We start from the raw sequence: 16,237 nt of genomic DNA, 5'->3' as shown, positions 1-16,237 counted from the left end.
TTCCGATTTTGGGCATCATTTTATGCAAATAGGCGTTTGTGAATTTTTAAAAGTTCATTTTGATGCCTTATATGGTCGAACAAAAATTGCCAAAAACTCACTTTTTTGTGATTTTCTTCATAATTGTTGTTTTTACACCAAATCTGTATTTATATTAAGATTCATTGATGTATTGCCTTTATAAAAATGTATACTTTTATATGACTTGCATGAATAATTACAAAGTTATGGCACTTTTACTACATGCATGTCTGAGAGTACAGAGCTGCCTTAAATACAGTAAAATTTGATTATTACTGGGTAATAGTCGCTGTGACGGTTTTAAATTCACCGTGTTGGTTAGGCTCCGATCACTCAGTGTGCAAACAGGGTCATAGCTAGAAATTGAGGGTTGCCCGTCATTTGAATGAAATTGCCTGTCCTAATTTGACCTCTAAAACATTTACCAGACATCTATAGCCCATTGGGGGTTCAAAGAGTTCAAATATGTGCTGATATGGCCTTGTTCTACAAATTGGGTCTACTAAAAAGGTCAATAGCATCTCAAAACATACAATTTATAATATAGCATCTGTCAAAGGCATTAATTTTGCCCGTCCCAGGAGCAAACTGTGTGCAAATTGAATGGCGAAATTCAGTCCCAATTTACTTCCGTGTTCCGATTGTGTGGAAAGTGCCAGACGGCTATGACGTGCGATCGCTGCCATAAATGGACAAATTGACATATGTCAATTTCTTTCAGTGAAATCGACATATGTTGATTTCATCCAATAGCAGAACTTGTAATCGACATAAGTAAGCTAATTTACGTAAAATGTACATATGCCAATTACCTTGCAGAAATCGCCATATGCTTATTATTTGAAAACTAGTGTCGAATTTATTACTGTTTATTGGTTGCTGCAACCGGCCTTCCGTCTCATTGGCTGAAATTACCGCCAGAAAAATTCAAAATGTAATCGACATATGCCAATTTAGAAATTGACATATGTCGATTTCCAAATCACTGCTTTATTTGAATGCACCAAAAATACACCTCGAGTACTGAAGCGAGCTCTATCACGGTTCATGACCCTCATCAATCATTGTATGTTAATACAACCGGTCGCTTGTTACATTTTCTTATATTATTCTACAACTATTTCAACGTCTATTCCGTTCTAAAATGAGTAAATTATTATCGTTTCAATATTGAGTATTAGCTGGTATTGTTAGAAAGTAAATGGCTTAAATAAGAAGACTTGTTTTTTAAAAATACAATGTACGACATAACATGTACATAGTGTAAGAGTCTACATGGATGGAAGCTTATTTCCTGTGCAGGTCTTGGGGTGGTACAATAATGATGTGTACTTGGAGGGGGAGGGATTTATATGGGTGGCAAAGATTTTTGGGTAGGCCAAAATTAAAAGCGGTCAACGTACGTATATCGACAGCTCGTAGCATTATGCATCAACTTCTGTTGGGCGCATTGGATGTCGTTTTGGGAGTATTCTTTTCTGCAACCAATCACATGTCTTGAAATTGACATATGTCGATTTATACCTCAAAATGATTGAGACAAATGTTAACCATCAGGTATAGGGAAGCAGTCACGCAGCCAATTACACAACATAAAATTGATGCAAACAGCACAAGTGGTTTTAAATAATAGACATATGTCAATTTCCACCCTTGGAAATGACATATGTCGATTTTATGTAAATTAGCTTACTTATGGCGATTACAAGTTCTCCTATTGGACAAAATCAACATATGTCAATTTCTTTCAGCGAAATTGACATATGTCAATTTGTCTATTTATGGCAGCGATCGCACGTCATAGACGGCTGAGCAGTTTTGCCGTCTGTCTCTATCATGTCATCCGCCGCCTGCCATAGACATAATCACCTAGACTTATGAGTGCCCATCCCTTACCATAGCAGCAGGAGGTGAAGCCACATATCTATGGTGATTTTGACGGATTGAACAGAGTTAGGGTGCCATAATTTTCTTCATAAGGGTGGGTCCCATATATACGGGGGGGGGGGGTCATAAATATTTGGAAAGAAAAATAAGGGGGGTCATAAAATTTTTGATGACCAAAAGATAGGGAGTCACAAGATGACCACAGATAGTGTGTTTATTTTATTCAAAAAGACTGATTTCAATACAATGTTAGTCTGTTTTAGGGAGTAAGGTGTATTGGTGGTGAGGTGTCATAAAATTGTTGTTCCGAAATGGAGGGGGGGGGGTGTCACAATTTTATTGATGCTGACTTTTTGTAAATTTGAGACATCTATCATTATCATAAATAGCCTAGCCATATTCTGGGCTTGGCTCTCAAATATTTTAAAATTAATGTGATTATATTGTATAATGCATTTGTTGTTATATATCAAGATATTAGCAACAGTATTGTATTGATAGTATCATATGAATATAGATTCATTGGTGTTACTACATTCCTTCCTCAAGGAACAGACATTTTGTGTTTTGTTTAATTATTTTCATGACTTTGTTTTTATTTCATCATTCATAAGGTACAATTTGATATCTTGCAAACTCTTTCTTGATGTCACAATTATTACAAATTGAAATGAAAAGCATAGCTTCCAGTATACATGGTGTGCCCTCTTGTAATTTGAGTTGAATTGGCAGCCAATAGAGGGCCTCCTACAAATTAATAACCCATAGACCAGATAGTGAGCGCCGTGCATTCTTTAAATTCAGTAAATTTCCTTTGTCAGCCGTTTAATTGAATGGGATTATTTTGAAATTTAAAAATGCTTAAAATATCACAAACAAGTAGGCCTAAGCTTATAAATAATATTAATACAAGCTATAACTGTTGGGGTTCGATAATGAACCCCACAAAACTAACCTTCAAATTAATTATGTTTTTAAAAGTTGCAAATCTTTTAAAAACTAGATTGTCTTAGCATCAGGGGCTCTTGGGCAATCATGTGTATCTGGGTGCAGAGGCTTATCCCCTCATTTTTCCACTTGAATCCACTCAAGCCCACTTCAGAGTTTCTGGCCTACCTTCAAGCTTTCAAGCTATTGATTCAGATCATAGTTTAAGGTTGTTATTGTATAACAATATTGTTATACAAGACCAATTTTTGACCACTCAGTTGTCACTTTAGTGGTATTCAACCAATCAGGTCTTCCGTTCTTTTTTCCATTCCTTTGTTGTGGCCATACTTTTCTTGTGATGCACTTGCATTTCTCCATTCGATCAGGCAGGACCAAAAAATCCCACCCTCCCTCCTATTGTTGGGAAGGGTATTTCAGTTAAGGCAAAAATGTCATAGATGCTTCAATAAAATTTTGTCAAATTACTCCAGCTCTACGCTTTAGATACGTTAGATAAATGTGTTGTATACTAATGTATAGTCTCTCTGTATGAGGGCTAATGATGTATATGTATGATATATATGGAGGTTCTTCAAATCCTGAAGAATCTTGTCTGTAGATTGTCTCCACTTTCTACTGCGCTTTGTATGGAGTCTGGTCAATACCTGGCGAGACTTGTCGATAGATTGTCTCCACTTTCTACTGCGCTTTTAATGGGATATGAATGCTTTGTCTGGAGTTTCTTCAAATCCTGAGGAATCTCGTAGGTAGATTGTCTCCACTTTCTACTGCGCTTGGTATGGACTTGTATGGAGTCTGGTCAATACCTGACGAGACTTGTCGGTAGATTGTCTCCACTTTCTACTGCGCTTTTAATGGGATATGAATGCTTTGTCTGGAGTTTCTTCAAATCCTGAGGAATCTCGTAGGTAGATTGTCTCCACTTTCTACTGCGCTTGGTATGGACTTGTATGGAGTCTGGTCAATACCTGACGAGACTTGTCGGTAGATTGTCTCCACTTTCTACTGCGCTTTTAATGGGAAATGATTGCTTTGTCTGGAGTTTCTTCAAATCCTGAGGAATCTCGTAGGTAGATTGTCTCCACTTTCTACTGCGCTTGGTATAGACTTGTATGGAGTCTGGTCAATACCTGACGCGACTTGTCGGTAGATTGTCTCCACTTTCTACTGCGCTTTTAATGGGAAATGAATGCTTTGTCTTGAGTATCTATGGAGGAAAATGAAAAGCCGCGGACTTACAAAACACAAGAGGTTAAATGGCTGACACCTTTCTCATTTCGTATTATATCAAATTTTGATTACTTGGTGGCCTCCAGGCAAATGCCGACGCCAAATTCTCTAGCCGGCAAAAACCTATAGGGAAAGAGGAGAACTAAATATAATTTATTAATGACGTACATGTATATTGTATGATATTGTGGACATGAAATCGATCATTTTTATACAAATGATCAAAAAGACTACCATAAAAGTTCCTTGATAATGAAATCAAGGAACTTGCATAACTATATTTTAACTTCCAATGTACATCGTATCTGGAAATCTGTGATACGACAAGTAAATATTACTTGTTACTATGATGATAAAGAAATTAGTGTATTTGGTCAACTTGTCTCCTTGTGCGTGACCCAAATTTCATGATGCCCTGTCAGCTGATGTAATTATTTTTCAACAGTTATATACGTGACATATGGGTAGTGGTGGATGGGAACAAAATTTTTGAGTCCGTACTGAATGACGACCTGATTGAGAATGAACCAGCAAACAAAAGGGCACCGGAGGCCCCGTGCATGCACACCCATGATTGGACCTCCTGACCCGGTTACCAATGGTAACCAATAACAACATCACGTGCCCAAATGGCGAACCCATTTCAGCCACAGGGGTAATCTTATGTTTCATTCGACAGGCGAATTAAACTGCATTATACTAAATGTTCATTATTTGGGCTGGCATTATTTCTTCTTTTGGAGATGCCTAATTATTTAATTAATTAAATTTAATTGCATTTAAAATGTGGTTTTCCAATCCAATCCTCTCGGGTTGATCCAAAGATCTGTATTTGGCTTAACATAAATTATTTTGGTTAAATGTGATACAGAAGTAAACTTTTGTGTGTCCATTCTATATGGTTGGTTGGCTTATACACATTTTTCCAATAATACTCGTATTTAAATAATTTGTTGCAAGATAAATAATTTGAAAATGCTTGCTGTCGTTAAATATCTCAATTTATGTTTATGGCTTAATTTCTATGAAATTGTATCATTATTTATCTTAATCATATTTATATCTATAAAATTCTTGAATGGAGAATAAGCTCTTATTAAATGGTCCTCATGATCGTTGGAGCAATGCTGAGTCTAAATCTTTGCTTTGTTGTGTTTTCCTGATGTCTCAAGACAATTAAATACAGTAAAATTTGATTATTACTGAGTGATAGTGGCTGTGACGGTTTTAAATTTGCCGTGTTGGTTAGGCTCCGATCACTCAGTGTGCAATGGCGAAATTCAGTCCCAATTTACTTCCGTGTTCCGATTGTGTGGAAAGTGCCAGACGGCTGAGCAGTTTTGCCGTCTCTCTCTATCATGTTGTCCGCCGCCTGCCATAGACATAATTACCTAGACTTATGAGTGCCCATCCCTTACCATAGCAGCAGGAGGTGAAGCCACATATCTATGGTGATTTTGACGGATTGAACGGAGTTAGGGTGCCATAATTTTCTTCATAAGGGCGGGTCCAATATATACAGGGGGGGTCATAAATATTTGGAAAGAAAAATACGGGGGGTCATAAAATTTTTGATGACCAAAAGATAGGGAGTCACAAGATGACCACAGATAGTTTGTTTATTTTATTTAAAAAGACGTGATTTCAATACAATGTTAGTCTGTTTAGGGAGTAAGGTGTATTGGTGGTGGGGTGTCATAAAATTGTTGTTGCCGAAATGGGGGGGTGTCACAATTTTATTGACGCTGACTTTTGTAAATTTGGGACCCCCTTCCGAAGAAAATGATAGCCCCCTTCGGTGTTGGAATTAAGCATATTTATGTCGATTCTGCGCCCCTCCTAGCGATGAAAGTCAAAATTTGTGTGTGCTTCGCGCACATTTTGGGCGAAATCAATTGAAAGAACATTTTAAGACCGATATTCAACTTCTAGTAACCAAAATTAATTAGTGGAAGGCCTTATTTGTCCAAAATTTTGCGCGCGCAATTGTTTCAATTGGGAGGGGCATTATGTATCCTTAGCCCTGGGCTCCACAACTCCTAGCTACGCCACTGTCCGCGTCTAAGATATTCTCGGGTGGGGGTAGGGGCGCCAATTTTGTTTCTTGCCCCGGGGGCTACCAACCCTAATAACGCCACTGGTTGAGGGAGGGGGAAAACGCATTATGCATTGGTATTTTAAGAATTAAAATACTTGATTTGAGAGCTTTACCCATATCTGGTACTGAAATAAGTGATGGTGCATAAGTATGTGTACCCCCGGGGTAATGAATTATAGGGGAAGCAAATATTTTTTGTTTAGCAAGCTAAAAGGGAGGGGGGTAGCAATTTTAGCAGAGATATTTTGGGCAGAATTCCTATTGTTAACCCGGGATTATTACGCCCGGAAAAAGGTCTAAGAAAACATTAGGAACACGCAGTTCAAATATGCAAAATTTCCTGCTCGCTGAACTCGCATTGTATGATAAGACAAAAGGTTTTAAATTTAGGTTCTCAAAACCGTGCATGTGTAAAGGGGGAGGGCAAAGATTCTTTGGCTTCGCCAGGGTGTGTGTCCCCAAAAGAGCGCTATTATCCATAATATAAAGTAAAAGGAGAGGGTAGTAAAGAATTGACACTGAAGTCAGCACTCCCTAATTTGCAAGTTTTTAATACTGAAGTAAAACAAGTTTACTAGTCGTCGTGAATCAAGTTGCAAGTGTTTTTGTTGAACTCTTAAGGGGTCTAACTGCTGATAATCTTATATAATAAAGGGCCCTATTGTGGGTTTAAAGAGTTCAAACATGTGTTGCTATGGCCTTGTTTTGCAAATCTGGTCTTCTAAAAAGGTCAGTAGCCTTTCTCAATACCTACAATTATAATGTAGCATCTGTCAAATGCATTAATTTTGCCCATCCCCGGTGCAAACTCCCCATCATTTTAGACCAGCAGATGGGTAGCCAGGGGTGGATTTAGGGGGGGCACAGCCGGCGCGCGCCCCCTCTATTTTTTTCTAGCAAAGGCGTCGGCCTAACTTAAAAATACAAAAAATGAAAGAAATGAACAAATTTGGCCATGAACAGCAAACAATGGGCCAAACCCGTTGAGTTTTCGAGGGGGTAACCCCCTTAACACAATTTTTTCGTCGTTGACCAAAAGGCGCCCCCTCTATCAAAAATTCCGGGATCCGACCCTGGTAGCTAATACACTGGCATCATCAATTTCCTAGCAGATGCTGAAAACTGCTTGTAACATAATAACAACATCAAGTTAACTCAAGGGAGTCTGGTCCAAACACCAATGAATAAGAGATGGAGTGGGTCATGGAGTCATAGACCTCTACAGTCTATGATCAGTGATCATGGGGTAGGACTGTAACGGCTGTTCTGGCCTATTGTGTGAAAAATCGGGAAGAACTACTGTAACAAAATATACCATGTTGTAGCTAAGATTAATTATGCTATTCCTTATTCCATAGGGTTTGATAATCCAGGTCCCACAAAAAATATGTGAAAAAATAATTCCCTGTTTTGGGAGGCAAAATTTTGTTGATCCGCTTACATTTTCCACCCCCATCAGAGTATTTAGGAACACTCCCTTAATATCAATATATCAATATTTTGGTTGGAACTTCCTATTTTATTTTCCAGGTGACCCAAAAGCAGACAAGACTTGTGGTATGAGAACCGCCTTGTTATAGGCCTATTAATTATAGTATTTGGTGTGTCATGATGAGAAGGCTTGGCAGAAAGAAATATAGGTTAATGATTGACCGCGTATTACTTGTTGGGAGAGAAATTAGATAAAATAATGCATGCACGCCAATGTTGATGCGTCTAATGCATTAGACGCATCAACATCAGCAAATTGTCTGTGACATCTTGCCAGAAGTATCACGCTGTAGACAACACTTATAGACATTCGTTCCCAGTGTTTAATCAGATAGTTGAAGACCAATATAAATTACACCAAAATTAATGTTATATTTGTATTTTTGTTATTTGTGTAGCCTCTACTGGTAAGCTGAGATCTATGTTGAGTGCTAATAAGAAACCAATGTTACAATTCAAACTTGTCACCCCTACCAAGGAGCAGAAAACTTGGTTAGAGTAAGTATGTCACATGTAAACTGTACATAAACTGTATTCATCACAAATATATAGGCCTGCACCATGGCAGCTGTATGGAGTATCCCATCATGCATTGCAGTAGGCCTATATTTGCATGCTCCATAGCAATACAAAATATAAACAAGAGCCGCTTAGATATTGAGAGCTATGGATAGTGTCACAATACTTTTTCAAACAAAAGTATAAGCTCCCCAGATTTAAGCGAGTAACGAAGTGAGGGATTTTGTGTACATTTTCTATGACATGTTTAGTTCTATAGTACCGCAAAGCATAATGGAATACTCCCTTTAGCTGCTGTGGCCCTGCACATCTGAAAAATATTACTTTAATAGTACGGTAATTAAATTTGTTTATTTGATGACATTCTGACATATGAGCACTTTTTGACAAAATTAGATCAGTTTCATAAGGCCAAAAAAAAAAAAGGTTTGTCTCAAAGCTGACGAGAAATTTAAAAACAAATGCGAAATGCAATTTTTTTTTTTTTTTTTATTTTGAGAAAAAAGTCTGATTTTCGGCGATTTTTTTTGAAAAAACTAAAAAAAAAAAAATTTTTGAAATAAAAAAAAATTTCCGCATTTGTTCTTTGTCAAATCGTGGGATTTTACAAACGCGCGCGTCAGCTTTGAGACGAACCTTCTTTTTTTTTTTGCCTAATATAATCCAAAAGATCAATGACTTACTATAAATGAAAGTGTTATTGTTATGGGCTGACCACTTCCTTCCCTCCTCCTCCTCCTCCTCCTCCCTCCCTCCCTCTCCTCCCTCCCTCCCCCTCCCTGTAACTTAAGTATGAAATATTGAAAATTCAAATATTGAAAATTGCAATCTCAAAAGATTAACTTTTACCATTATTCTAACTATTTTTTTACAACAGTAATCAAACTTTTTGACCCCCTCCCTCCTAAGAAAGGACTTTCGTTTATAGGACGGAGTCACACTTTTAGGTTGTTCCCCAAGTTCATATCTAGTAGATGGCAAGAAAGTTAACTTTTACCCATGAATTAAACTGATCAGTACAGAACATCATAATACTAATCATGGTGTGTCCGTCCGTCCGTCTCTCTGTCCGCGCGCTATCGCGTTCGCGTCCGCACGGTTCGCGTTCTCGCGGTGCACAATCTCATGCTCACAGGGCGCTATCGCGTAGTATCAACGCAGAGTGCCGACAGGCGCAGTGCGTGCATCAGAAAGCATTAGGCCTACAGTATGACTAACACTACAGGTGCACCTCATCGGACCAATAGGCCTACTTTCAACACATAATACGGAACGCGTGCATTGGCCTATTTCAGCAGAACATGACTATTCCCGAGGTCCTCCAGAATGGTTAACATTATGATAAAAATAATCTGTTAATAAAATAATCAGGTAAGGCCTATAACCCGTAATATTAGGCCTTATTGGGTTGACATTTCTCCCGATTGATTTCATTACTTTAGTAACGGCCTACATCCAATCTAGATACTAATTTCGGGGTCCTCCAACGTAGTAGCAGGACACTCAAAGCTTGGAAGAGGTGAACGATGGGTTTCCAAATTATGGTAACGAAGTAAGCGTCACAGCTACAAAACAGAGTTGTGTCAAGTTGGATCATTGAGAGACGGCGAGGCCTATTATAGTAGTTTAATAGGTCAGGGCAGCTATATAGGTAACGGGTGTTGGGCAATTAGAGATAGGCCTATTACGAGAACCGCACAACCCGAGAACCGCGAAATCTAGTTCTTTATATTCATATGTGTAAACTTTACACTCATAAGCAAACTTGAAACTAAGATGTTGTTTTTGTTTTCTTTTATTTTCTATTCAGTGTACTCCCTGAGACTTTGATAAGCAGTACAGAGTATCTACCATTCCTATCTTATTATCGCATATTGTTAGCTGATGCATTACTTAGGGATCGCATTGATCTACAGAATACAGGTATGTCAGTTGTATATCTTTGTTTGTATTATGAACATTACAACAGCAAAATCAATTCACACTTATTGAAGTTTTGGATGTTAAAGCCATATTATAACATTTCTGTAAAAATAGATTAGTATTTATTTTCCATAAAATGTTAGCTTTTACTATCAGATATGTCCCCTTATAATTTTGAGCCGAACAAGTGAGGTAAAGCATAGAAAATTGGAATTTACTACTAACGCTCATGCATGTTACTCCCGTGTACGTACTGTGCATACGTGTTTGACTAATATTTCCATCGTAATAATAAAACACCGGTTACATCGTTTTATTCAAAATCTCGGATTTTGACAAAACTACAGCACCTAAAGTCTCGATTTTTGCAGAGTATCTTTATTGACTAAAGTACATTACAATCGAATCGTGTTAAAACCAGAATTAAAAAAATTCTTGAGGGCGTTCTCCTCAGCAAATGTAATAATATGTCTTTAAGTCTGTGCGACGTCTTTGTCAAATTGAGTGTGAGGTTGAAATTTGTATAAGTACAGACACTGGAAGTTGATCATCAAGTTGTGTTTTGTTTTGAACATTATTGGCTTCCACAAAAAGTGTGGTATGGACCGTAAATTAATCTGATACCGGCTCCAATGTGTTAAGCACATTAAACCAAAATACTGAAAGCCTCTAAAAGACCATAGCATCAACAGTGTGGATCCTATGATATATAACTTTTAACATTTGATTTAAAAAAACAAAAACCACATGTTTTCTAATCTTGGTTTTATTACAATACAGATCTGATTCATAGTCCACTCCTTGCTAACTTTCCTAAAGCAACAAAGTTCCCAGATATCATGGATGCACTCAGGGTAAGTTGGCTCGAATTTTGTCAAATTTTATGATAAATATTGAACAATTGAACAAAAACAAAAGCTTATCAAATATAATGTGAACAATAATCACATATTTCTGTCAGTGTATTAAAGGTGAAAGCCTGGGAGGATGTCACCAATCACAAGCCCGGCCAATCACAAGCCCGATCCATTTAAAGATGCATTTTAGTAGGCCATAAATCCGACAATTTCATCCATAGACAACCGTGTTAAACTTGTTAACCGCAATCGAAAGTAAGTAGTCCACTTGGGAAGCCAACAAACAGAGAGAGTACGGTGACTAAAAAGATCAGATGTGAAAATCTATCAATTGTGCACAAATTAATTAAATCGGAGTTTTAAGAGTATGCACAATGGCAAGTGGACTACGGAGAAGTCTAGCATGTTGCCCATGGAGGTTGGTGGTAAGTGAGGGTGCGTTAGCGAACTCGCAAATAGCGTGAGCGTACATGAAAGGGAGTTTGCACGTAAGGCTGACAAGTTGAGCGAGGTTGCCAGGTTCAAACGCTCTCCCAGCATCAGCTGAAAGCAAGCATGCTAAGAACTAGTAAGAAGGCTCAGGCTCTATTTGGAGATTAATAATCTAAGGTTAAAAGTTACGATAGGTTTTGGCTTATAATTGGTTAAAGGATTGACAATGCATCTTAAAGGCCCATTCAGTGATTTGCTCATTCGGACGATCATAAAAATCATCAAAATTCAGATTTTGGTATCTTTGTCATTGTCATAGATGTGCTAACATAGCCTGTGAGTGGTTCAGCCGAAAGCTGTGTATTTAAGACAAAATTAGACATTTTACCCGAATCTGTAATTTAGATACTGTCAGTATCTAAATTAGCTACATGTATTTGAATGGGGCTTCAACTTCGTCAGTACTGCTGTTTTCTTTGTTTTTTTGCCAAATTTGTCATTTCAAAAATACCAAATGACAATTTGAATGTCTTATCTTTCACTTTTAAGCAATTTATAAACAATTTTCATTTTTTTACACTTGCGCTGAGATCACTGAATGGGTCTTTAAATGTTAGTGAAATCAACCCCAGGACATTAAATTAATAGAGCATTTAGAGCAATAGTTTAGGCTACTTTTAGTTATCATTTTCTTTGCTTGTTAATTTAACAGATGTGCTGGATAGAGAAGAAAAGAACAATTAAGAAGAAGGAGATGGTATGTGTAATTAAATCTTTTTGATTTAATCCCATGAGAACTACCTGCCTATAGGTCAAAAAGAAGTTTTCATTATCAACTGGACCAATCAGCAATCCGGTAGTGCTCAGGGGTTAACATTAGCAATCACATTGCTATACCATTTTCACCATGATGTAGCAATGACGTCAGTGCGTGCGTATTTCATTGTGCGTAGCACACTATAAATCACCTTTTTTTTCTTATCATTCCTTCAAATTGTTGATTCAAATCATACACATCAGGTCTCAAGGATGTGGGATTATGTCATCTTGCTGTACAAGTATCAAAGCCACTTTTTTTTGTTGAATCATTTTCAAAATTGCAAAAATTGTCCCAATGACCTGCCACCAAAATTACTTTACCAGGACAAATGCGCACAAATTTTTGCAGTTTTAATGCAAAATTTTGGCCTAAAACAGTTGTGTTCGGGTGTTTCGACCTGGGGTGCATCTCTTGCCCCTCATGTTACCCAAATTTCTTGTCCCTAGTCTCAAAATGTTCCATTGGTCAAAATATTACCCCATACCAAATTTAAAATTATTCCGAAGTCGTTTAGGGGGGCCTCCGTGACGTTGAAATTGTTGGTCAATGGCCATACCATATGCATAAAGCAGCTATTTTGTTTTGCATGGTTAACATTAGAAATTACTGCTGCCTTATGTATTTTGTTCATGTAGTCAGGACTATTAATGAATCAAGATGTTAAAATAGTCCAACTCAAAAAATAAAACATAAGGGAGCTATCTACAGAGGTCAAGTTTATGTAAACATAAATGGCTGCCCTTTGCTGTATTTACTGTGTAATTGTGAATTTGCTTGATATACATATCTTTACTGTTTTCGTGCCAACTTTGACCTATTAGGCTGATACTACTACAGAAGAGTGATCGCACACTTGCAAGTTGTACAATTTCTAGACCTTGCTCAATTTGATGAGACAGTACAGCATCATGTTAAATACGTTTAAAAAAAGAATGGAAGGCTAAGGTCCTTCAAATCTTCAGACCGCAGCTCTCAGCAGAGATGATTTTGCGAAGTTGTGAATTGCATTAGTGAGCAAACTCAGAAGTTAAGTTTAAGATTCCAGAGCATTGTAGATGCTAGGCCAGATGAATGGCAAAACTTTTGTTCCCAAACTCTGCTTGAACTTGAATTGAGGTTCCAATCCAAGAACTACATGTACCTCATGGAAATATTCATAGGCCTATACAAAGGTTAGTATGTGAATCATATAATTTCAAAAAGTGCCAGTTAAATCATATTATATAAAAGAAAGTTGCAATGTAAAACCAAACAAAATGGTACACTTTGCAGTTGCATTCTCCAGTGACATTTGACTAAGTACCAACACAGGAGAAGCACTAGCTTAAACGGCAACAACAAAGACAATGTATAAAGCTGAATAAGGTAAATGATCATGCGGAGATACCCAAATCAAGATTTGAAGAACCTCAGTCCTGTGTGTGTTGTCTCATCAAATTCAGCAAGGTCTAGATGCAAGTGTGTGATCACTATAGTCTGTAGTAGTAACTATCAGCATAACGGTTCAAAGTTGGCATGGAAACAGGAAAGTTATGAATATTTAAGTAATTTCACAATTACACAGTAAAGACAGCAAAGGGCAGCCATTTATGTTTACATAAACTTGGTCCTTGTAGATAGCTCCCTTTTGTTAAATTTTGGGACATGAGCTTTTTAACATCTTGAATCATAATAGTCCTAACTACATGGGCAAAATACATAAGGCAGCAGTAATTTCTAATGTTAATCATGCAAAACAAAATAGCTGCCTTATGCATATGGTATGGCAATTGACCAACAATTTCAACGTCACGGAGGCCCCCTAAACGACTTGAATAATTTTAAATTTGGTATGGGGTAATATTTTGACCAATGGAACATTTTGAGACTAGGGACAAGAAATTTGTGTAACATGAGGGGCAAGAGATGCACCCTACGGCGCCCGGGGCAACACTGGAACTGATGATTCTCAATATACAAAGAATAAACAATAGTTGTTTGCTGAGTGATCAATTAGGTTCAAATTAGTGTTTTGTATACAAGTATCACATTTATGATCTTCAAATTACCTGTAGTCTTTTTATTATATCATACAGTGATCCTTATTTTCTTGTACCATTTTCTAACCCAGCGAGATGCAGAGTACATGAAATCTCAGTTCACCAGTGCCTTCATGGAAAGTGCTTATCCTTTACTCTTTTCCCCGACTCTACCTCAGTACAAATGGGCTGATGTTGAGGCTGAACAGGTAAGTATCGAAAAAGATGTGATGTTTCGTACATGCTGATTAGGCCAAGAAAAAAAATTGTTTGCTTGCCCTCAAATGAATTTTAGCAATTGGGTCGGTCAGTCGGGATTTCTTTTTTTTTTACTAGCAAACTCTACTGTTTGCATTAATTAAGGCTCAAAATATGAAACAAATTTTGGTGTCAAAATGAATCAACTAACATTACAAAACAACTAAAATGTTGAACACAAACTCTAAAATACATTTTTTTTTACATCTTCAGAATGCAAAAATTTGAAAAAAAACCTTTTTTCTGATTTCCAAAATTAGGGTCGGTTGGTTAAGGGCAAGCAAACATCTTTTTTTTTTTTTTTGGGATTCTGCTTTGATTTTGTTTTTAAATGTGTGTGACACATAGTGATAATGATGTCAGCAATAGCAAAGTGGCTTTAAAACATTGGCTCTGGTATATAGGACTAATGGGCTTTAGCCTGATAATGTAGGAAGCCTGACCACTAGCCATAGAAACAGGCCCTTAGAGGTATATGGTGCTACACAAAGTGGGTAAAGCCTTCAAAATTTGCTGGGTTTTTACCCACTTGAAATACTGTCCTTGCTTTGTATAGGCCATACACCAAAAGGCTAATAGTAATGGTCAAATTTAATGACGGTATTATTATAGCTTTGATTAAAACAAAAGAACTCTGTTAAGATTTGAAAATGTTTCAGTTTAATAGTTTACCCAATGTACATTTGTTTATGTAGGATCGTTGGAATGAAATCTCAAGATTCATGAAGGAGACCCAAGAAAAAGGCATCCTACATTCACTGCTCGCTGCTGGAACACAACATACACCATTTGACATGTCCGAAGTGACCTATGACCTCTTGGAAGCGTATAATGGAAAAAGGTGACACAACTCAAATACCAATGCTACATCTCTAGGTGCTTCATTCAAGAGACAATAAATGAATTACACTGTGCTGCATATTATGTGTGTTCTGTATGGTCTGCTGAAAGACCAGCAATTAGTCAGATATTTAGTTCTCCACTTCAAAATACACAAAAAACGTAAAACTAAAGGGAGATGATTGGTTTACTTAGTCATTGGAGGAACCAATTATGTGGTTGGCTTTTAGGACATATTGTGCTGAAATTATATTTTTGTTTGGTGTGTTAAAGGTGGTAAAAATTACATATAATATCAAATATCGTCCCCTTTATGCAGCTTTGTGAAAAAACGAGAGCATTTTCAGCATAAATGTGAATAAATAGCAAAATGTGCAATCCAATATCTTGGTATGCGTGAACTGCATTCTGGGCAGGCAAGCAATAACATGTGCCGTAATTCCCGTTCGTCATGTGCTGTGCGTGCCTGGTTGCACTGATCGACAACCAAGCTCCACCAGGTACACGTTCCGATAGTGACATTTTCATATACCACTCCCCATAACCGGTGTTTTTATGTTTTTAGATTTTTGTGTATAAATTATGGCATAATGGCAATAGCCAATATTGAAAGCAAAACAGAAATGCCCTGTACGACAATGCTGCAAATGCCTGTATTGAACGGAAATTTTTGTTTTTAAATCTTTTTGTACCGATTCAGAAAAAAAAAGAAACAAAATATATTTCCCCTTGCAATATATACATTTCAAATTGAATGTAATAAAGTTTGGGTTAAAAATGGAGAAGAAAAAGAAACCTGCCACCCCGAGTATTGAACCGGGTACCTCTTGCATAAGTTGCATAAAAGCATAACTCGCTAACCAACTGCGCCAATCAGCCCGCTACCACCATC

At 37.3% G+C, this 16,237-nt stretch overlaps 1 protein-coding gene across 1 annotated transcript in view; it reads left to right on the top strand.

Moving 5' to 3' along the window:
- The window catches only part of LOC140153459 (nephrocystin-1-like), a 70,385-nt gene extending 54,370 nt beyond the window's left edge, over nt 1–16,015 (top strand). Inside the window, exons 10-15 of the mRNA XM_072176216.1 lie at nt 8,077–8,176; nt 10,008–10,120; nt 10,901–10,974; nt 12,122–12,166; nt 14,340–14,456; nt 15,201–16,015. Of these exons, the coding sequence (XP_072032317.1) occupies nt 8,077–8,176; nt 10,008–10,120; nt 10,901–10,974; nt 12,122–12,166; nt 14,340–14,456; nt 15,201–15,350 (599 nt within the window). The 3' untranslated portion in view covers nt 15,351–16,015. The remainder of the gene's footprint in view (nt 1–8,076; nt 8,177–10,007; nt 10,121–10,900; nt 10,975–12,121; nt 12,167–14,339; nt 14,457–15,200) is intronic.
- The last annotated feature ends 222 nt before the right edge of the window (nt 16,016–16,237 follow it).

Source organism: Amphiura filiformis, chromosome 5 (genome assembly GCF_039555335.1).
Source record: "Amphiura filiformis chromosome 5, Afil_fr2py, whole genome shotgun sequence".
NCBI classification, from domain to species: Eukaryota; Metazoa; Echinodermata; class Ophiuroidea; order Amphilepidida; family Amphiuridae; genus Amphiura; species Amphiura filiformis.
This window is presented reverse-complemented; position numbering and strand designations above follow the sequence as displayed.